Below are 24,114 nucleotides of genomic sequence, written 5' to 3' on the forward strand. Positions count from 1 at the left end.
AAATTATAAACTTCTGTTTCTTTTCCTTGCAACACACGTTGAAAGGGACTTTACGATGATCTTAACATTTAATTACCCCATATTAAAGTTGTGGGTGACTGTATAAAATATATTTCGCAACATTTTATTACTTTATCAAGAAAAAAAATATTATTAGCTGAGTCAATTCTGTGAAAAAGAAAACATAAACCATGTGTCCCAAAATAAATCCATTAATACCTTAACACATTCCAGACCAATAGACGCCTCACGATCCCCACTGACTGTTTCTTATTTTTATACACGATGTAATAAAATGTCAAAAAAAATTTCATTTAACAAATTACCCAGCTGGCACATAAAATCAACAAAAAATTCTTCCCTGTTTTCAATTTTAAATCTTACGTTAAAAAATAATTTAAAAAAAAATTGTCTAGCGGAACATAAGAACGGCAGTTTACGTTTCGTAAAACGTAAACTGCCAGGGCTATTTTTCTGATATATTCCATTTCAGAAACTTTCACGTGAAAACTATGGCTCTTTTCTCGTTAGCCTATCCTCTCTGACCTTCAGATCGTCTACTTTTATAGCTGTTCGGGCCACAATAACTTTTGTTTCGTCTACACGGTTTTACTTCACTCACCGAACGTTAACGAAACTAATTTCCCTTTTATTCTTGTTTTTTGGGGGTAATTAGTAGTTTCTGGTTATTCAAAGCTTCCCACTTCTCCTAGTTTTTCATGTTTCGTCTAATCGTATCTTTTACTTTCTGCGGAATCTTTAAGGGGGGTCTCTTGTGAAAACTGTTAGAATTTACACATTATTAACATTGTCATTTTTTGGGGTTTTTCTTAAACATGGTTTTCAGATGTTGGTTACATTTGAAGCTTAATTATTGAAGTGTAAGAAAATCACTTTTCGCCATTTTAAGTGCGACGCCATCTTGTGATTTTCCGACTTTTCCACAAAACTGTTCTAAAACACAAAGGTAGGTTTTTCTCAGGATCTACTGGATGGATTTTGATGGGGTAAAAAGCAAATGGAAGAAGGAAATACCAATGCAGATTTTGATGTAGCAGAATTTTGAATTTCCACTCTGGGGCTGAGAAAAGTGCAAAAATGTCAAAAACTTGTAAACAAAAGTCACATTTTTCCACTTTTCTCAGCCCCAGAGTAGAAATTCAAAATTCTGTTACATCAAAATCTGCATGGGTATTTCCTCTTTCATTTGCTTGTTACCCCATCAAAATCCATCCAGTAGATCCTGAGAAAAACGTACCTTTGTGTTTTGACGAAAATCACAAGATGGCGTCGCACCTAAGATGGCGGAAAGTGATTTTCTTACTCTTCAATAATTATGCAACAAATGTAACCAATATTGGAAAACCTAGTTTAAGAAAAACCCCAAGAAAAATAAAAATATTTAATTTCACCAGCTCTCAAAAGAGACCCCCCTTAATAATTAATGTATTAGCTAAATCGGATATGGGTCAGCCGGGTAAACTTTTTCTACTTTTTCTACATTGTTTTTTTTTACATATCGCGTATAAAATAATTTTAATTGTATATACACTAGTTCTAAGCGAGCATAACACTTACAGAATCCAATATTTCTAACCTCAAACTTTGACTTTAATTTTCTCTAAAAAAAAGGTTTTTTTTTTCTTCAAACACGACCCTGAAGTAATTTATATTTCCATATTGTGACCTAGAATTTATCTCGATTAGTTAAATAAATTTTATTCTGAGACGATTAAAAAAATCGAATTGACCACAGTTTGGAAACTGCTGGAGCAAAAGCCCTTCAAGGGTTAATTTATTTTCCATATTTTTATGTATTAATATTTTTTCCATTAAAATTGAGACACCCTATAAAATTCTATTGAGTGCGTGCATTTCATGGTCCTTAAAATTCAATAAAACTCAAAGTCCTTCAGAATGAAAAATAGAATTGACAATAATAAATTGAAACATATTTCATTAATTTTTATTTGAAAAAGATTTTTCTGTGAATGTCGTTAATTCTTTTTTTTTTTAATAATATTTATTATCTTCAAAGAAAATAATAAAATTCTTGTTCTTTTCATCTTCCCCTCCTGAACAATGAATATTTGTCACGGAATTGTCTAATTGAATGGATATGACAGCAAATTAAGTTAAATTATTGAACAAATAGAATTAACTTTGCAAATAAAGTCTTAAACATGAGTCACATAGAGCTCGCGCTTAAACCCCGCTCCCCTATGTAATGCTGAAAATTTTAAATTATAATTTTGTTCTTGTTTGTTGTTCTTTTAAACATTTTTTTTCCTCCCTGTGTGCACACATGAAAACACAAAACAAAAACACATTCAATTGAATAAACGTAAATTTACATAAAATTTCTCATCGACTTCGTTAAAAAAAAAAGATAAATTAAAATTTATGTTTATCACAATTTTTTCGTATGAAAAAATAAAAGACGTTGAACAACAAAAATAGATCATTGTGCATTGTTATTTCACTTTGGATTATAAAAGGTGTTTCGGGCCAATTTCACACCATTCCAGCCACATTCCCAATTTTCACTTTGAATTTTAATTTATCTTTAAACAAAAAATACATAAATTGTATGCAAAAATTACTTCAAAAGAGATATTGAGAAAAATCTTTAAGGCGATAGCTTTGAATGTAAAAAAAAAGCGCATTTGAGATTAATTTCAAGAATAATCATTATTCAAAATCTAATTAAAATATGTAGTGAATAAAGCTCTCTTGCCAAGATCAACCAGTCGTCTCTCTGTATCAATTAAAAGTTCATTTCTTCATCATGCTCAGCAGACGCCATGCTGCTGTGAGCACTGAAGAGCGATGAAAATTTAATTGAGATTATGCAATATTCACCGGCAAACATCAAAAACAAACTTTTTTCTTGCTTCCTTGCATCATCCCCAATTCATCATCTTTTTCCTGTCCATGACTACATCACAACGTCTTCCGAAATCCCACTCCAAACACACAAAAAAAAACAATACAAAAGAAATGTTTCTTCTTCTTCATTAAATTCATTCTCTTACTTACCTATGTAATGCAGTTAGATGCGCAAATGTTAAATTGAGATGCGCATGAAGGCCGAGCAATGCAATTTCACGAAAATGTGCCGCATACAGGTGAGCAATCACATGAAAAAGTAATCTGAGGATCTTCCTTGCGATACTTTCGAAGGAGCTTGGAAATTCATTGGCATATTTGGTGGGGAAAATTGATTCATCGCTCACTGTCTTCTGGGTGAATGTCATTACATAGTCGACATACTGTGGTGCTGCCACACGAGTCTTTTTGCCCTTCTCATCAAACCATAAGTACATTCTGCAAAAAGACAGAAAAAACAACATTAGTTTGAACAAAAATTGCCCAAAAAAGACATTCAGGAAGCTTTTCGACAAAGTTCAGTGATAACAAATTGATTTATGCTGCTGATCACAAATACGTCAAAAATGATAACGATTGAGCAGAATGATAACAGCATGACCCCTTTTTGTAGGCAACTGATTCAATTCCCAGTCGTTTATGGAATATTTCGTAGATTTTTCATATTCGGCGAAACATTTTTCTGGTTTCTCGTGTTCCCCAAACTGTGTCGCATTTTCCATATTTGAATTTTTCAACAAAAGAGAATTTCCAATTTCTTGAGTTTTTCATCACAAGTTGTTTAACCCTTTCAAGTCCGCGATCAATCAAAGCAAGCTGATCGAACTAAAAATGTACTGGTAAGCTGACCAAGCTTACGGGAGCTGTGTTTCTTTCAGTCTACCAATTTTGTGAGAGTAAACTAGAACGCGAATTAATTTAAATACGCGCAAAGTCGGAAAATGTAGAAAAGTCATACCCTAAGAAACCTTTAGAAGGCCATATCTCGAGAACGGATCCATAGATTTTCGTAATTTTTTTTTGTTTGAAAGGTCTTGAAGTCAGCTATAAAATATCGAAAAATAAAAAAAAATTATGTCGCCATTTTCCAAATATTCATCGAAAACTCATCGAAAATTTTGTTTTTGATTTTTGGCCCCCTAGCGGTCATTTTTGAAACTTCCGATGTTCTAGAGAGTTGTGGGGTTTGTTGAGATCTTTCATTTGACCCCGGGTTGATCAAAATCGGGCAAGCCGTTTTCGAGTTACGGTCGATTTTCGATGAAAAATTTTGGCGGCCATATTGACTAAACGGCTTGACCGATTTTCGAAAATGAGGTATCGTTGGAAAGGTATTGATGTCCCCTACAACTGCTGTAATAGGGGCTGAGATATAGGCAAAACAAAATTTTGAGGTTATTCGAAATGGCGGACGGAGGAGTGGGGGGGGGGGTGGATTTGACATCATATTCGGATTTCTTCAGGTCGATATTTAAACTTTGCCGTTTACCGCAAGTCTCTATCTATCACCGTTCTCTTGCAATTTAAGTTTATGGTTCGGCTGGCCGGAAAAAAAATTTTTTGGCGCATACGTTTTTTGGAATGTAGGGAACCTAATTCGTGCTCATCCCAAGTTTGAGCCCGATCTGACGACTTTCAATTTTGCTCGGTACACAAAAGCTGTGTCTGAAAGAAACACAGCTAATAATTTTTATGTATTCCTTTGAGCACAAATAAGAAATTTTTAGCAAAAAAATCCCAACTCAAAAATTTTAAGTTTTTCGTTATTCCTGATCCTATGAATCCCTGAGGATCTCCATTAGCGATTATAAAATGATCAGGGATTGTAAAGACATAGTCCTGTACTGATTTGAACTCAATATTTAAAAAATTAATTATACAAAATGAAATATTTTCATAATTGAGTCTTTGGGTCGGCGTATGACCCATTGGACCTAAAGTATTAAGTTTTGCTGATCTAACCTCGAACTTTTCACATTTTGTGGAAAAATTTTCTGGTTTCTTGTTTTTTCGTAGAATTACTTGTTTGTTTCTCATGTTCTTCTTAACCTGTTTCGATTTTTTATGTACTCAGAACTATGTTCTGATTTTTTGAAGAATTAGTTTTATTCTTTTCATGTGCTGCATAAACATTTTCTGATTTTTTTTGCTCCACAGAATGAGTTTCGCCAAATGTTCCGTTTTTTTTTACATTTTACAAAACCGTTTTACGGTTTCTTAGGTTCTGAATACCCTGTATTGAATCTTTTCATGTTCTCTAGATTTTTTCTTATGTCCAGTGTTTCGCAATGTTAGTTTAAGATTTGTTTTTTTTTTAATTCTCTTGACCAATTTTCTGGTTTCTGATGTTTCGCAAAACTAGCTTATGGTTCTGTCTTTACCATAAACTATTCCACTGATTTGTCGTGTTTTGCATAATATTTTTTGCTTACTCAAATCAAATTCTACGGAACCATTTACTGGTTTCTTGTGTTCTTAAGAACTTTTTCGTATTCTTGGGTATTTTTTGTTTTTTTCGGTGTTTCGCAAAAATTAATTAATCGGGTTTTGTCGTATAATGCGGAATAAAAATCCGATTTCTTGTATTTCGCGAAGCTAGTTCCAGATATTTTTTTGCATTCTGCGAAACAATTTTATGGTTTCTTCAGTTCTAAAGAACTAGATTCGCTTCAAAATTTTTTTCCCGCCATTTTCTTTATCGAATTCTTTAACAAAAACCTTCTAATTTAAAACGGATAATTCTACTATTCTTAAAATATTTTAATTAAATCTAAATTAACTATTTCATTTAATGCAAATTTATTATTTCTTTGCAAACAACGAATCAGTAAAAAAAAATGTCCATTAGCTCATAATGCCCACAATGACGCAGCAATGAGAATGTTTGAAAACTGGGAAGTCCATTAATTAAACAATTTATTACCATTATTGTGTAGTTACGAAATCTTAATTAAACGTTTTAACGAAAAACATCTTTCTCACTATCTCTGGCGTTTTCTCTCTAAATGTCTTGTAAACAATTTGTTTGATCGTTGAAAATAAAACTAATATAAACCCATCAAAAATACAAAATATTCCTCTACCTTTAAAAAAAACGACTTTTCATTCCAACTCAATGGCAAATTAACAAGAGAGATGACTCACGAAGTGATTGAAGAAATAAATAAACGAAAAATTTCTTCAGTGAATCTCCATCATCATCCTACCTAAATTACTTTCGTCATATTGGGATGTTTTTTTTAAAGCTCTTTTCTATTGTTCAAATAAATTCAAACGACGTCAAATTACTCCTCAGAAGTGGTACAAAGACGTCTTTTCCCTTTCACGCACGATAATTTTGTCTTAAAGTTTTTTTTCTGGCGTAGAAAATGGCGAGACAAAAGATGATCTGACGAAGAATGAAAAAAAAACAATTGAGATGTTTTTTTTTTGCAAAGAAGTTGTTTTTTTTTTCACATTATACTTCCTTCAACATCTCCACGAAAACGTCGGTAAGAATCGCATTGTTGAAGTGAACAACCGAAAAATCATTTTCATGAGCCAATGTCGAGGTTAAAGAGACATTTTGGCGCAACCATTTAGCCAAAAAATGATTTCATTTAGCTTTTTTTTTCTCTTTCAAGCACATAGGTAATAAAATGATGTGGACAAGTAAATAAAAATCAACCACGCGGAATTTAAATGCTATTTGTGCATGCTCACCTTGTTCCTGGTCCAGTCATATCTGGACATCCGGATGTCGTACAAAATTCACTTATAGTTCCATATACCAAATTTACGTGTTCAAAGAGTGCCAGAGCTGAAATGGTGGCAGAAAAGAGATAAAAAATTAAATTATTTTTTAATTCAACGCATGAGGTGATAATGAAAGAAAAAAATAAAGGACTTGTTATGGTTAAATGCCATCACATAAGTCATGAAAATAAAATACTTACTGTGTGACGCTAGCCATTCATTATAGTCTAAGCCAGGCGGTAGATCAACTATTGCTTTCAAATCGGCATCCGGCAATTTTCTTTCGAGAACATTTTCTTCTAAATATAGCTTAGTATCACCTGCGTTTTGGTCACCGTCTCTCTCTTTGCGGCGGGCCTTTCTGCAATGATAGATGGGAAGAACCGAAAAGGGAACCATTAGACAAACCTAAATGATTTTAAATTGTTAATTCAGTTATATTTTAATTAATAAAATTTCACATATAATTTTACGAATTCTGTTACAAAAAGTAACGAGATTATGTCCATTAAGAAACTGACTATAAACCTATAGAATTCAAGAATTTCAGGGGCGTAGCCGAAAATCTATTCCAAGAGGTGTTTTTATAGATATTTTTTAAATAAATTTATAGATATTGAAAAAGTATTTAAAACAAATAAACTTTAGTAGAGTTTTATAAAGATCTGAATGTACTAAATCATATTAACAACTGCTCTATTCGAAGTAACAGCTTACAATTAACCACTGACGTTTATTTTCTAACGTATGATGTTTCTGTTCAAACGTTTGGCATTTTTATTTAATTTCCTTATTTTTTTTGCATTTTGTTTGTTTTTTTTAATATTTGATGTTTCTCTTTATATGTTTGACATTTATTTTCAAACGTTTAACATTTCTTTGAAATACGTTGACGTTTGACGTTTCTTTCTATGTTTGACATTTCGTCACTTGTCGCTCCATTTGTCGTATCTGCCTCAAAACTTCAGGTAAAAATATTTATTTTCAAACACTTGACATTTTTTTTTTCGAACGTTTGATGTTTTTTTTTTTAAATCATTTGACATTTCCCTTCAGAAATTTGACAATTCTTTTTAACACGTAAAATCTTTCTTAATCTTAATTTTTATTTTCTTATGTTTGATGTTCATTTTAACCCTTCTTTTCAAAAGCTTGACAGTTCTCCCCTTAACGAGTGACGTATTTTTCTTAATATTTTATATTCGCTTTAACGTCTGAAGTTTATTTTTTTTACGTTAGAATTTTTTTTGCTATGATATTTCTGTCCCCTTTTAATTAACTTTTAATGTATATTTTAGATTGGAAATTACTTTTTTGACAACAAAAGAAAAAAATGAAAACTTTCAGACACCCAAACACCACTCCTGGCTATGCCCTTGACAATTTTATAGATCTAAATCAGGAAGTTCTGAACCACCTAACATTAATTTGTTGTTTATCTCTTTTTTATTATTTAAATTCCATTTAATTCGTAATTTAATTTCATTGCAACCATAATTTTTGATAGTGTCCCCATTATGGCTTAATAAATTTATTTACGTGTTCTTTTAAAAATTGCTATATCCTTCGTATGAAAAGCAACTTAATACTGAAAGCACGAAACATATTTTCCATTGTTTTTAACAACAATAATCTTATGCGTGTGTAGTGTACGCCAAATGTGCGACATAAGTTCAGAGCGCGCACGTTAATGTTTTTCTTATAGGAGCCCTCCCCATCAATGACGAATAAAGTTTCTTCAACACGCGCATTTATAATTGCGTGGCAGAGATATTGGTTAACATGGCGCTGACAATTAGTTTTCAATTGAAATGAATTTTTTTTTCTGTATTACTGATTATCTCAAGTGTTTGAGAAGCGTCATTATCTTGAGAGTTCCTCACACCATTTGAGATCACTGACTCTTCCACGTGGACATTAACTCCATTATAAGTGAGAATTTTCAAGTAAATATCATCACGTACATTTGTCTTTTCATACAGAGACAAATAATCTTTTTCTTTAAGGTGGGGAGAAAAAAACTCCCACGAAGTACCACTGATGTTAATCTAATGAAGAGTATTGGAATCGGTTAAAGGTTTCCAACATGAGAAATCACTTATCATATCAATGATAATAATTTAACATTTTTCCTATACGAGACATCAAAGAATTTCCAATGAGAGAATGAATTTGATAAAATTCTCTGCTTGATAGATGAAAGAATATTTTAAACAAAAATCTATGTGATTTGCGTAAATAAAATGAATGAAAAAAAGCTTATTTTTTAAATAAAAACTGAGAGTTGTTGGCATTTCCGCGAAGAAGGTTTTCTTGACATCAATGATGTCACCCAAACGCTTAGTCATCAATCACACCCGCACTGAGGTCAGAAAACCTCTTTTTTTTTTATTTAGACTCTCTTTAGAGGAAGTATTCCACAACCAAATTGAGATTTTGTGGGAGAAAGTCACGCACAGGGAAACTGTTACACGGTGCAGCGCAATTTAACTTCAATGTGAAACAATGAAAAATTGCGATCACTAAGAGAATAATTTTCTCATAAAATGATTTTTTTTTTCAAGAAAAAAAATCTCTTGATGAATAAGAGGTTTCAATATTACCCTAAAGTCAAAAATTTTTATTCGTAAGAGAAGTTTAAAAAGGAATTATCCGCTCTGATGAGAATTTAACCGACCCAACAACATTATTACTTACCTACACCATAAATACCTCCGCAATTAACTAAACAATCCCCAAAAAAAATATTTACTAAACTTTAAAGTGGAACAAACGTTTCATAGAGAATATTTGTTTATTTTGAAATATCCAGGAACAAGCACCGGGGAGTTTGTGTGCTTCTTTAATTAATTAATTAAAATAGCCTCAAGAGACTACATAACAATAAAGTAGTCTCCTCATAAACTCGTCTTTCAGTACACAACACGACATACCCGTGGAGTGAAAGAGTTTTATTGTCTCCTCAAAAAGACAAAAAAAATACCTTCAATGTGATGAAAAAAATGTGCATTGAACGTCATTGTATGTCGAAAAGGTTTACATCACACGCCAAAGACGTGAATTTCAAATGGATTCGTGAAAATTTACATGGAAAAAAGGATACCTACTTGCATACCCATATAAATGTATTACATGCATATATGTATATGATGAATGTGCAAATTTTGTGTTCGGAAAGAGAACCTTCAAATAGTTTGATTGACTATACAATGCTATTGATTGAGAATTTGTTATTGGACATAGAAAGTTCACGGTAGTTGCAGGAACTTTATTTTGTACTTATTTCACTATTTGTCATATAAATAATTTTTTTCATTATTTATTTGTTGAATAAAAATTGCATAACTCATTGTATGGAGGAAAGAAAAATAATTAATGGCATAAAAAAACTTCAGATCATTTTTCAGGAAAATCTTCACTATTTTATCCGAATGTTTGTAAGTACTTAAATTAACCCAAAAGTTCAAGATTTTCTTTTGGAGGTCAAAACAAAATAATTTTTATGCTAAGAATTACATTAAAAATTTTGAAAGTGAATTTTAAACATTACAGAAAACGTTAAACATTAGAAAAAACGACAAGTATTCAAAAGAAGCGTCAAACGTTAGAAACACCACATGCAATTTTTGAATTGTCAAATAATTTTTCAAAAAATCATCAAATGTTAATAATTATCTAAATACATCTCAAGAGTAATTAATGATTGTCAAAATTTTTAAAGAAATGTGAAACGTTAAAAAAAAACATTTCAAACTTTGGAAAAGAAGCATCCGATCGTCGAACGGTAAGAAAAACATTAAAATTCAAAAACGTTAGATTTGAAAAGAATCATCAAACGTTAAATATAAATCATCAAACGTTAAAAATAAATCTTCAAACCTTAAGATGAAATATCAAACGTTTGAAGAGAAACGTCAAACGCCTTTCAAAAAAAACATCGAACGTTAAAAAACATGTCAAACTTTGCAAAAGAAGCATTAAATCGTCGTTAACATAACGAACGTTAAATGTCAAAAATGAAATGTCAGAGTTAGAAAAAAATTCAAACGTTAAAAAAATGTCAAACTTTGTAAAAGAAACATTAGATCGTCAGGATCGTCAGACGTTGGAAGAGAATTGTCAAACATCTGTAAAATAAATATCAATGTCAAAAACACCTCTTCGTTGTTTACATTAGAAATAATTTTATAATCCGAATTCTTTTAAATTTAGCTGCGCCTTTCCCAGACACAACTTTTGTGTTTTAGTCTGTTTTTTTTCGTCTCATAAAGTACATTAAAAAAAATAATTTTTTGACTTTAAATAATCGAAAGAAATTCAAACAATTGGCTTCCTGGAAGGGCAAAATTTCTATTTTATTGATCTATAAATCATAAAAGTTAAATCGTTTTTCTATTTTATTTTACTTTAGAAAATTAAGAACAAATTCATAAAATTTAAGATTTCCCCAAAGAAGGAAATTTAAAGAAATTCAACCACTTGTTGATTCTTAAATAAAGAAGGAAGGCGCACAACAAGAGTAGGTATGATACTTTATGCTTTAGTATGTCACACAGAACAACAATTTTCCCATATTGATTTAGGCTTTGCAGGGAATTACCAATTCCATAAATTACGCACCTCATTTTCTTTTTTTTTTTTTTTGCTTTCTTTCTTTTAGGGATTAACCAACATCTTTTGGCGTCACCTGAGTCACTCTGTCCGCAGTCACACCAAAAAAAGCGACACGATGTCGTACATTTTATTATTGTGAAATTGTACGCTGTGTGAATTTTATATAGTTCCAACCTATACCTATATAATTTTCTTTTTGTACTACAGCAAATATCAAGTCAATGTGCTAAATGTGAGAAAATCAAAGAAATATAATCCACTTCTACACCACACTATACAAATCCACATAAGAAACAATGAAGACAGTAAAGTACAATAACAATTATAACGGTCAAATACAGCTCATGAGCAATTTTTTTTTTTGCTTTATCCACCATCTTCAATTCTTTCCATCACGTCTCTGCCGACGTTCTTATTTTTCATCTTCGTTTTTCCTTTAAATATTCATGAGAAAAAGAACCTCATTGCTATGATTTTACCGTACAGTATTGCTTTGCAAACTTCTTTCTCAACTAATCCATCTATATATACGATTCTTTTGATTTTTCTTCCTCTCTCCGTCCAATTCGCTACTCTTCATTCTCATGATCTTCTCAACTGCATTTTCATGTATTTCATGTATGTAATCCCCTTCTTTATGTTTCAATACATATATCACGCAGTGCGGTGCAAGAATTAAATCACAATCTACAACTATATAGATGTAGTTTACTATATATATTTTCACGGTAAATAGTGAAAAACAAGAAATTGATGTAAATTGAGGAAATTTACTTTTCACTCTGTCTGCGCATTTTGCTAACATAACAACAATCTTTCAAAGAGACCTCCTGTATACGATAGAGAGAGAGAGTTATGAATGTATGTATTATGTTATGAAGACCTTGAATTTAACTAATGATGAAAACAAATAAATTATTGGTGTATGAAAACCGATAAACAAGATCCTGTGCGCGAGCTTTACGAAAAATAAAACATTTAGTGGAGACCTTTTCTTGTGAATCTCACTTTAAATATTTATAACTCTCATTAATTTTCACTCTAATACTCTCTATCTATCAACGTAATTATGTGTTGTATATATTGTAGGTAACTGCAACACTCGAAACACTGCTTATTCTCAGAATAACCAACATACACTGCATGACACAGTTATGCAGGGAAAAAATAAACATTTTTATACATAAATTCTATTTAATTGAATTTTCACAGTCAAATTTTAATTAATTGAAAATACGCAAATTATTGATTAATTTTATTTTTGAAAAATTGACAGCTTCATTAGCAACATGAAACGGTAATGAACATTGAACACAGCCCAAATTTATTTCTTTTTATTAAATCGAAAGTTTAACGAAGACAGGCTGGCCATTTTTGTGAACTACATTATAAAAAAATATTTTATGTACTTAATAGTAGAATAAACATGAAATAATAGAAAAAAAATGTTAGATCTTGGAAAAAAACGTCAAACCTTAAGAAAATGTCAAAAGAAAAAAGAATAAACGTCAAACTTGTATAAGAAACACTTCACACGCTAGAATTAACGTCAAATTTTTGAAAAAAGACTAAAACATTGGGAATATCTCAAAAAATGTCAAAAGCTGAAAATTCGAATAACTTCGATTTCTAACTAATATTTTAAAATTTCTTTTTGAATTATTTTAATTTAAAAAAAATCTAGAAATATAGCCTTTTAATATATTTCCGACTAGGCCTGTTATAAAAAGATCTATTTGGCGCCACCCTTCACTATTATTTGTTAAATTACCATATGCTAGATAAATTAAGAAGAATAAAAGCTTTTATTATAATTCAAAACAAAGATATAAACATCTTTGGCTATCAAATATCTTCGCTATGTACAATCTAATCTACTTATATTGTATACTTGAGAGTCACGCCGACATTATGACTCACAATTCTTCTCCGTCCGCATGATACATACATACATATACTACATTAAATTGAGAAATCCAAACTTTCACTTTTCATTCTAGCCATCATTTTCACCAATCATTGTTCCCTTGGTCCATTAAACAAGAAGTAGTGGTGTGGTTACATTATTTATGAAACTGTGAAAGTGAAATCATATCAGTGGACCAACTTATCAACCACTTCTCACCACATCGAGACACTCGCGGTAGACGCAATGATGAAATAATATTTGCGATTATGTCGAAATACTTCTTGTATAATTTTTTGTTTTTGTAAATTGCATCGTATATGATGCAGAAGCGAGTGAAATTTTCATAAGGACAAGCAGAGCTCTATACTCCCCAGATTTTTGCTCTAAATTCAAAATACCACCTTAACCTTTTCCACCCAATATCAATCACAGAAAATGTCGACGTTTGCTCGCATGTGTATAACATTTGAACGAAATTAATTTTTCACCAAATGGTGGAAGAATTTCGTTCAAAAACACACGTCAAGCATTTAACGATGGAAAAGCAAATATAATTGCCACGGACATATTTTTTTTTCTGCAATAACCATTAAAATGAGACACATTGGTCCGCCATTTGGCCAGCCTAATATTAGAACATCAATTTTTTATTTTCATTATACCTGAAATACATATTTCATCATTTTGTGTTTTGATGTTGAATTAAAAAATCTATAAGTTATTTCGTTCACAAAATGACCTTCAACAAGATATATTTTCTAGTCAGTTTTAAAGCTCAATAGTTTTTTTATTTATATATGTAGGCTATGTGTAGGTAAAACGAAAAATATAGAATAGAATAAAATTTATTCTGCCCTTTGCAGACTAGTGCTTAGAAAACGAAAAATATAAATCTTTTTTTTTAATCATTAAAGGTCAATGTTATGCAAAAAAATGTTGCAAAAAAATTAGAAAAAATGAAAATCACAATTTTCTCAAATTACAAAACTCAGAAAAGGCTTAGAAAATCTGAAAACTCATTTAGAATATTTTTAATATCTTTTTTGCATAAGTACACTGTAATTCAAATTTTATTTATTATTACTAACATTTTACACTGTCTTTTATTGAAAGGAATTTATTTATTTTTATTTCAAACAAAAAATTGTTTCGTCAAAAAAATTGAAGTAAAACCAATCATTTATCGCTTGGAAAGTATTTCCGAAAACTTCTCAAAACCACGCCATCAATGTTTAAATGAATGCAACATATGCTTCATTGCTTCAATTGCTTAAACTTTAAGGCAAAACTTCAAAAATTACAGTGTTTACGGGAGGAATAAAAGATTATCAATTGAAACCAGATGCATATGCTTCATGTGTTTGTAAAAAAAAGTAAAGCAAAATGGAGGCGTGGCTTCAAACTTCTAATAACAACTGCAGATGATTTCTGTGGAAAATCGTCATACTATTGTAGAATTCTTAAAAGTTTTAAAAAGTCTTTATTTAAAAGATTTGAAAAATAAATAAAATTCAAAATAAAAACGAACAAATGACCTAACCCAATAAAATCATTTTTTTTCAATTTTATTTTGTACCACAAAATTTTACAAATGTGATCTTGATAGATGTATCATCATTAATGACGCAAAATGGTGTGATCTTTCACATCCATGCCACGGGAGATCAAATCTTTTTGATCAGAAACCATTATACAGCATTTATTCATAAATCAGTGAACTTTTTTTATTGTTGTAATTTTTTTTTCACTTTTGTATTATTTCATAATCATTGAGCGCCAAAATAAAAGAGATCTTTCATAGTGTCCGAGCATGAGTGAACATACATAAATTGTTGGAATATATATTTTGCAAAATGATGTTTCTTTTTTTGTCTATTTGACCATTAATCTACGTCCCAAAAAAGGTGGAAGATTCCCCTATTGTTTTAACAATGTGGGACTGCAGCATAAAAGAGAGAAGATACTTACGCAACAAGCCCACCGAGAAATGCTACCGGTCCATTGCCGATTAAACGAATTTTCCGGTGGCAAGAATCAAACAGTGATGTTCTTGCGTGAGTCTGTGGCGATGGATGTGAATGAATGCCCACAATTCCACCTCCACCTGCTGATGGACCGTGACCCACTATGTGAGCTGGAGATCGCAACATTTAAATTTGGAACGAGTTGGGTACGAAATGTCTCTCTCTCCGTATGTTAATTTTTCCTTTTATTTTTTCTTCTTCAAAAATAATTTTTTTTTCAGTGGTGTGTGTAACACTCTCAGTGTCAACACGCACCAAGAAAAAAAAAGAGTACTCAGTTGTCCCCTTTTTAGCTCGTCGATGTTGTCTTCTTTGTATTCCAGAAACGATTGCACTATGGTAGCCAAACAAGGCGCGAGAAAGGTTTCATTTGGTAAGAATAATATCTTTTCTTCACACAAACTGTCACATATAGACTTTCTTTGTTCTACTTTTTCACTCTAAAATTTATCACACAATTTCTTGGTTCTTCTTTAGTTAGTTTTTCTTTTAAAAAGAAAAGGTACTTTGTCACATTGGTTTAGTATACTTATATTTTTTTTCTTAGGTCCTCATTACCATCACTTTATTTACTACACACGTCCACAATATTGCGAAATTCAATTTCCCTCTTTTTGTGCAAATTTTCCATGCAGGAAGAGCAACATGAGAAATTGTACGTGTTCACTTTGGCATTACTTTTCACTCAATTAGCTCATTGATAAGCACACTTTTGGTTTTTCCTGTCATTCTCCTCCTTATCGCTCATCCTTATCACACTCACACTGCCCCATTTTATTTAATTTTCTTCATCTATTTTCCGCGCTGAACCACACACAGAGACCCAAGGCACAGAGTCTTTTATCACAATACTGCAATATGGAGGGAAAGATTCTCCTAATTAGTCAATGTACATTTATTCTTCTTCCGATTTTGTATAGGTACGTTTTTTTTTCTTATCAACCTGTAGTTCTTTTCTCATTTAGTTAAGATATCTTTCTACTCTTTATCTCTCTTACTTTATTCCACTTCCTTATTATGCTCTTTTCTGTTTCATTCAACTTTTTGTAAATTTTTTTTTTTTCAAGAAAAAAATATTTGAATATTCCTTCTTGAAAATTTATCGATAAAATAGCAAAAACACTTTAGCAAATATTTATATAAACACCTTCATAATAAAACAAAAGATAAATAGTATTAAAGGATAAATTAAAGATATCTTTTCTTAATCTCTGGAATTTTTATTCCAAATATTAAGAAATTATTCAAGATTTATTCCCAAGATTCCATTCTGGAAGACATAGATGATTATTAAAAAATGGTAATGGCCGCCCATTTTTTTTTGCATTTTTTAATGAAATCTTTCTTGGCATTTTTCTATGTGATCCCAGTGGAAAATGGAATTTTTTTGGCGATTTCTTATCATTTTTAGATTCTCTACAAGATCGTATGGATCTAAATTGTTTTCTAGACCCAGGACAACTCCCATATATGACTGAATAGCCTCCTTCCTATTCCGAAAAAAATGTAAAATTAAATGTTGAATAAAATTTTCTGTTGAGTTATGTTCTTTTCGAACCATACGATTCAATTAAAATCATTTTGTTTTTATATTCACTCAGTTTTTTAATAAATATTTGCACAAGTGTTCACGCTACTGTGAATTTTCACTCGATCATTCCATTTAGTTATAAGGTGATAATGGAAGGAACAAAAGAATTATAGGTATTTAATCTTAACAGCAAGAAAATATTATTCAAACTGTCTCCCAACATATTTTTAAATCTCACTTCTCTCTCTCTCTCTCTCTCTACCCACTCATCAAAATTAATTTTCTTTCTCCTCCTCCCCCCTCCCCTTTCTATAAAGCTTCGCGCACGATCATGCCATAATTGACGTCACCTCGCGACATAACCCCCACCCTAGGTTGAGCTTTATTCGCACATCTGACGGCGCGCCACCTATTTACCGTCCAATATTTGTAATAATATTTAGTAGCTAGGAAAGATTTATGTGTTAATTTTATGTCTCTCACTCGTGTTTTTGGCAGGTTTTTTTTTACTTAGCAAAGCCTAAATGTACATAATGTACAATTTTTTTGTTGGATCACTTTTTTCACACTATATGTTCCGTGAGCATTTTTTTTTATATACAGCATAATATTTTCTTTTTGAATAGACAAAAAACCATACCATGTGATTAGATAATAGCTTGTTGTAATATACCTTCAAGTGTTGGTGTGTGCAAAGTGATCGGTAATACATCAACCGGCAACACGCTATATTATGTATAATATAATATGCGACACGAGCTGAGGTCGCTCAATAGCAAATTATTAATTTATTTATGAAAATATCGCCAAAGATAGCATAAGACACACACATTCGATCGCCTCTATCGATTTCACAAAACGCACCGCATGTAGAAGCATATTTTTTTTACAAAGTCATACCATCGTCGTCGCGGAGAAATGTGGGAAGTTGAAGGAGAAAAAAAAGTGTTTATAGGTAGGTACCTACATAGTATTTTTTTTTCATTCAACTTTACCAATCTCACATTACTTTTAGCAACACTGTCTACCAGTAAGCCCTACCCAAATCGACAAATAAACCACGAATGGTAATCAAGTGTGACATATCAAATTTACACTTTGCCATTTACTAGATAAGTGAGGTTTGTAATTAAAAATAAATCTTCTATATCAGTAAACACTTTCCAAGAAAAAGATTGAGGAAAAAAATGTTAATGCGTGTACGCAGATTAATCCGGACAAAAAAAGTAAGTAACAGTTAAGAAAGTTTTTTTTTTCCATTTAAGATCAATTGCGCTAAAACTTCTTCGCATTATGTGCATTAAAATACTCACAGGAGAACAGTGATGAAAGTAATGTAAATATCATAAAGAATGAGCTTCTTTGCTTTTTCATAAACTACTAACTGTTAAAATTTTACACAGATTCATACAAGAAATAATGTAACTGGTCCATCATTCTTCGTTTTTCTTACAATATTTGTAAGATTTTTTTTAATCTTTTGAAAAAAATATTCAGGAAACCTATTATAGCTGAAACACAATTTCTAATGTAAAAAAAAAGATCTAAAATAACATAGGAAAAGCTTAGAATCTTCATAGAAACGAAAAGGGCTTTCACAGATTATTTATTAATCTATCCAAGAATCTGTAAACCAGCGTTATGGTTCACATGGTTTGTGTCTAGGATGCCATAAAGTTTTATATTGTTATTATGCTATATTTTACATAAATCTTTTTTAGGATTAAATGAAAAATAAAGAAAAGTTTGTGTATTAAATTGTAGCCTAAGCCGTCCGAAAATCCATTAAAACGTTATTTTTAAGATTTATTTTTAACCTGAAAAAATATCACTTATTACAAGAAATTCTCATTATTTCTGGCATGGATCTGTAACTTTGTGCATTTTAAAGCTCAATGAGACTTCAATAACCGGTCAAAACCTACTTTTTTCATTAAATTGCGAGTGAATATTGGGTCAATATTTCTTCAGTTTTCTTGACAATTGAAAAGAAATTAGGAAAATAACGTTTCCGTGTGGGAAAATTAACATTTTATGTTAAGAGCTTTAGAGATTTATTTTAGTTTCATCGAGATGTCATAGATTCAATTGAACCAAGACTCTGAATAGATTATAGAACAATTAAATTTTACGATTCTTTGCTAACACTTCGAGGTAAAAAAAAATAATTCTGTCATTCATAAACATACTTATTCATTAAATTTTAATTGAATCGTTTAATTGCAAATAACATATCCAATATTTTCTTTTTCATTTCCTTCACTTTAAAGGAAATACTGAAATATATTGAAATTTATTTTTTGGAAAAATATATTAAAGTATTCATATCTAAACGAGAAATATTATGAAAAAATAATAGATTTCAATTTCAATAAAGAAAAAAAAATTAATGATAGTGTGATGAAATTCATTTTAATGGCTAAAATATCAATTGCCTCAGTCAATTTGCAATATAAAAGACATCATTTCATGCTGATTTTTTTAAAATATAAATTCACATTTTATTTACCATGAGATTGAAATCAAATAAATCGTTTATGAATACATACAATATACATTGAATGTCATATGTGACGTTTCCTCATATTCAAAGGCAACCAGGTATGTTTATATAGAAGCACCCTTATGTTAAATCAATATACATAGCAATATCATAGAAATGCTTATATTCTAAGAAAAATAATATACCTTCGCTATTTCTTTTTTTTTTGTAAAACATTTCCATTTTAAAAATAAAAAAGTGCAACAGCTGCTTCGCAACCATCTTTCTGCGTTGGAATACGGATATAAATATCTTCTTTTTTTTCTCGATGTATATAAATGCGTTTAAAACATTTTCTTACAATACACAACGCGCGATAGGCTATATGAAAATTTTTCCATCCACCCCAACCACCCACCCAGAAAATCTATATATATTGAAAAGCAGCCGGATATCAAAGCTGCGATACAAAATGCCTTCATAATGCTAAAACATGTGAGCATCGGTGGAGGCACACCAGCAGTGTGTGGAAAGTCTTTTTCGCAATTTCAGTACGCACTATTTAAAAAAAAAAAGAAGAGAAGTGAGAGAGAGAAGAGAAGAATAAGCCAACATTCTGTGAAATGAGATTAGTGAGAAGATCCACATAAGAAGTTACATATAGGTATCGTTGAAAGAGAAATAAAAGCAATAATGTAGATGAAAGGAACAGCAGGAAACTTCCGCATTAAATCAATATAGTTCAACCAATATTAATTTATGTTCTCATTTTTTAAAAATAAAAAAGGGAATGGAAAGAAAATTCAGCATCTTCATTTCACAATAAAATTGTTTTCTTTTGGGAGCATCCACCCACTAGTGCGTAACATTGTATAGCATAACTTTTCATGTATGATGAAAAATTAACTACAATGTGTCTCCCATTTATTGACCTTGTACCACATTTCAAAATAATAATACAACCACACAATTTTCATACTGCACCACTTAATGCAGTTACCCGGTGTTCCTTTTCAACTCAACGTTTTATTACCTCTCACCTATGTATACCAACATTTTTCCTATGTACCTACACATTCCACATTAAACTACATACCACCACCCCATAGCAAACTCAACTTGCACCCTTCTATTGGGTTTGTATCTACTAAATTGATTCATTGAAACCTCTTTTTAGAGGTCATCCCCAACATGTGCTTTTCTGTTTCACGTGAGATAAAAGCCCCAACAAACATGTGGCTGCTGATGTACGTTTTTTTTTTCTTTTTCAATTTACCATCAACCTTTCACAACACCTCACCACGATTCAATAGCCCACCCTGCGAGACAAAAAAATCCCCCGGAGAGAGGTGAGTGATTTAATAGTTAGTTTAAATGGCATTTGCGTCAGATAATTTTCGTGCAATGCAGAATGGATGTATCTCCTGCAGACTCCGCAATCTCTGTACCACCTAACAGAGCAGAAAAATCCTTACAATTTTTCTAAATTTTTTTTTTTGATATTTACGTCTGGTAAAAAATCGTTGATGTCAATCTCAAAGCAATATTCTTAAAATTTCCCAAAAGTTCTAAAACTTTTTTTTTATCAAATTCTATTTGACTTATGTGAAAGTTTTTTTTTAAGGAGTTTCTTCGTATTTGTATAGAAAGACACCTAATTCAAGAAAAATCTTCATAGAATAAAAAAAAGATAAGAAATAGCTAAAGAAGCTTTGAATTCTCCATTAAGGAATCATTTAGGAAAACCGAGAAAAAATTGTCTAAAAATGTAAAGAGGGACGTCATTGTTTAGATTTTTTTTACTATAATTCTTTGCAGTTATTTTCCAGCCTATCCCGATGAAATAAATGTTTCTTTGGCGATTTCTTATTATGTTTAATCTCCAATCAATTTACCCAGGTTCCAATTATTTCCTCGAAAGAGGAGTTTTTTTTTATATAAAATCGGATAAACTCCTTCCCTTTCACAATGACGTCTGTATATGAATTACTACAAATCTGTCAATAACAAATTCATAAGGGTGATAATGTAGCGGATAACCTCCTTTAGCGGAAGTTTTGCTAATTTTTCCTTCACAACGAAATTGGTTATTTACATAAAAACTTTTTTTTTGAAAATTTCTATGTACACAAAATTGACAAAATAAAATTGTCAAATGTACTAAATGTGGTTTATAATGGAGAAATCCGGGTTAAACTTGAAAATTATTTTTTCAACGACCTTTTACAACTCAAAAAATATATATTGTTGTTTTTACTACCTAGATAAAGAGCGCAAATACATACACACCCCGACCCTATTTTATTAATCTTGCAATACAATAAAATGAAATCTATAATCCTCTCCACCCCACTTCTAATACTTAATCCGGGATTACTAAAAGTTGCTATAGTCTTGTTTTCCCTTTTAGTTTTTCCCGGAAGCTTATTTCTTATGACGAGGGGATTTGTTGCGCTTCGCGCAAATTTTAGAGAAAATAAATTGTGAAGGTTTAAAGGTAGATTAGGACGATTAGGGCCACTTATCAATCCCAAAAGAAAAATTCGCAAAGAGAAGAAATCATTTTCATACAACATTTCAGGCGCCAAATTCAAAAATTCGCAAAAAAATGTATGACCTTTATATGGGGGCTAGCTGAAGGGGGGCTTAGGGGGGAAAATGAATACGGCCACTCGAAACCGCCTGATATAAGGAGCCTCTGTACCAAATTTCATCGCAATCGGTTAAACGGTGTAGATTTGTATAGCTGTACAGACACGAAGATTACCAACAAACAGACCTTTCTTTATTATATAGATAAGACATAGGTAGGTGTATACCTACTTACATTACATAGCGAATTTTTCACGTGGAAATCAATCGCAACAAAATTGATAAGGTGTGACACAATTAAATCATTTTTTAATTCCTTTATACTGCTGAAGGTATGAGATTTCAACCAAAAGACTACATGTTATACTTGTTTTTATGATACGAGACCACTTTAAAAAAATTTATTGAGTTGGTGTCGACAGAGGGAAATGTTCAAGAGTAAACATTTCACTGTGAAGTAGTTCAAAAACAAGTATTATATGGATTTATTGTTAAAACATAATAAATACATTTATCATGTTTAACATTATGCAAACACCACTTAAACTACTAAAAAGTCTATATATAAATTTTCACAGAATTATAAATAAACAAATTGGGCTGAAGAAGAAGAAAATTCTATATTATCTTTATTTGGTGATTGAAGAGGAAAATTTGACATATTTTCTTTTAATCTTTTTGTTTTCATGGAAAGGAATAACATTTATGTTGAATAAAATCACATAATTTAAATAAATTGAATTGATATAAAATGAAACATTCAATGTATTTTTTGCACCACATTGCACAGTGCTTTATAAGGAGATTGTTATTGCTGTGTGGCATTTAATTATAATATTTTTCTTATATTTAATTTATCATAATCTCTGCCTTGCAAAACTCAATGTAATATGTATATATTTTTCCACAGAGTGTAGGCGATCTTGCTTTTAATACAAAATGAATAAAGTGAAAAATTGATGAAAAACTCACACAATTGTTTCACTTAACATTACCTTTGAAAATTGACGTCTAATCTTTATTATTTTTTTCTCTTTTTGATTTTTTTCTTTAACCCTTTGCACACATATTTATCGCAAGAAAAATTGTCTCACCGTATGGGAAAATTTAAAAGCAAGTGAAATACATAGGGGAACGTGGCCCAATTCGGACCACCGCCCAATTGCGACCTCCCCTTTTTCTCGTAAATGACGAAATATTATAAAATTAGTTTCACTACAATATGAAGATATTATAGTAAGATAATGTTAGCGCCTAAAATAAATTATTTTGTTTCACAACAGGGCAAATTAAAAATCAAAATTCATTTTCAGCACTTGGTCAACATTTTCTGATTTTAGAAACTAAGTTGATATGAGTTTTTTTCCCACTATTATGTCTCATATTATGCCGCGTTTCTGTAGCTTAGAGGGTCTAGTTTATTACTTGATTTACAATTTTTTGAAAGATTTTAGGTATTTTAAGTAATTAAGTGAAAATGTAATACATGCAGAATGGTCTAATTGCGACCCCCAAAATGTTTCAATTCGGACCGTCTATTTCCACCACTCACCACGGTAAAGCAGTCGCGCATGCGTGTAGTGGTGTGGCAGTGTCTTCCTCACACAGATCGGCCTGTGTTTTGATTCCAGGAAAATCATTATTTTTTTACGTTTCTTGAAAGTTTTTTCGCTGTGAAAATGTTCTTAAAGCCAAAGGGGAGTGCAGTTAGTGTAATTTACGCATTCCTCAGAAGAATTTTCGTGGATTTTCTGCGAATTACGTCAGTGAGTGCGCAATTGTCTGTGTGTGTGAAATTCCGTGTAGTCACCTCAAGGGCGAAATGTCAAAACAAATGTGGGGAAAATTGAAAATAAATTCTTGATTTTCCGGCTTTTCCGTGTATTTCATGGCAGTTTTCCTATTTATAGTAGTGATAAAAGTGACCTACTAGTGAAAAACCAACAAATTACAGCAAAAAAAGGGGGTCGCAATTAGAACACTCGGGGGGGTCGCAATTAGAACACCGTGGTGAAAAAGTGCAATTTTAGCACTTTTTTTTAATTCGACTATTACTCAGAACAGGTAAGAGTTAGAATGTTTGCATCTATAGAACAAAGTTAGCTTATTAAATGACCTTTCCAATGGTACCAAACTTGGAAAGATTTAATTCATTTTAATATGCCTTTTTTCAATCCTTCTGAAACAGAATTTTGGGGGTCGCAATTGGGCCACGTTCCCCTAATAAATTTTCTCGTTGAGAAATTTTCTCTCAAAACATTGGAAAGAATTGGCAAAAAAAAAGAGAAAATATTTTTGTGGTTATCAAGATTTTCTTTTCACATTATTTATTTGTGAA

The 24,114-nt window shown here is 31.2% G+C and overlaps 2 protein-coding genes across 11 annotated transcripts in view; one reads left to right on the forward strand and one right to left on the reverse strand.

Moving 5' to 3' along the window:
* Window positions 1–24,114, forward strand: part of LOC129795542 (histidine-rich glycoprotein-like) — a 446,033-nt gene that overhangs the window by 264,953 nt on the left and 156,966 nt on the right. The window lies entirely within an intron of this gene.
* LOC129795635 (MOB kinase activator-like 2) overlaps window positions 1–24,114 on the reverse strand; it is a 33,189-nt gene that overhangs the window by 887 nt on the left and 8,188 nt on the right. For all 9 annotated transcript variants that reach the window (XM_055837080.1, XM_055837081.1, XM_055837087.1 and 6 more), the window contains exons 2-5: window positions 15,116–16,022; window positions 6,825–6,985; window positions 6,592–6,688; window positions 3,040–3,327 (exon numbers count right to left, since the gene is read on the reverse strand). In XM_055837080.1, the coding sequence (XP_055693055.1) occupies window positions 3,040–3,327; window positions 6,592–6,688; window positions 6,825–6,985; window positions 15,116–15,297 (728 nt within the window). In that variant the 5' untranslated portion in view covers window positions 15,298–16,022. The remainder of the gene's footprint in view (window positions 1–3,039; window positions 3,328–6,591; window positions 6,689–6,824; window positions 6,986–15,115; window positions 16,023–24,114) is intronic.

This window comes from Lutzomyia longipalpis, chromosome 4, assembly GCF_024334085.1.
Source record: "Lutzomyia longipalpis isolate SR_M1_2022 chromosome 4, ASM2433408v1".
NCBI lineage: Eukaryota > Metazoa > Arthropoda > Insecta > Diptera > Psychodidae > Lutzomyia > Lutzomyia longipalpis.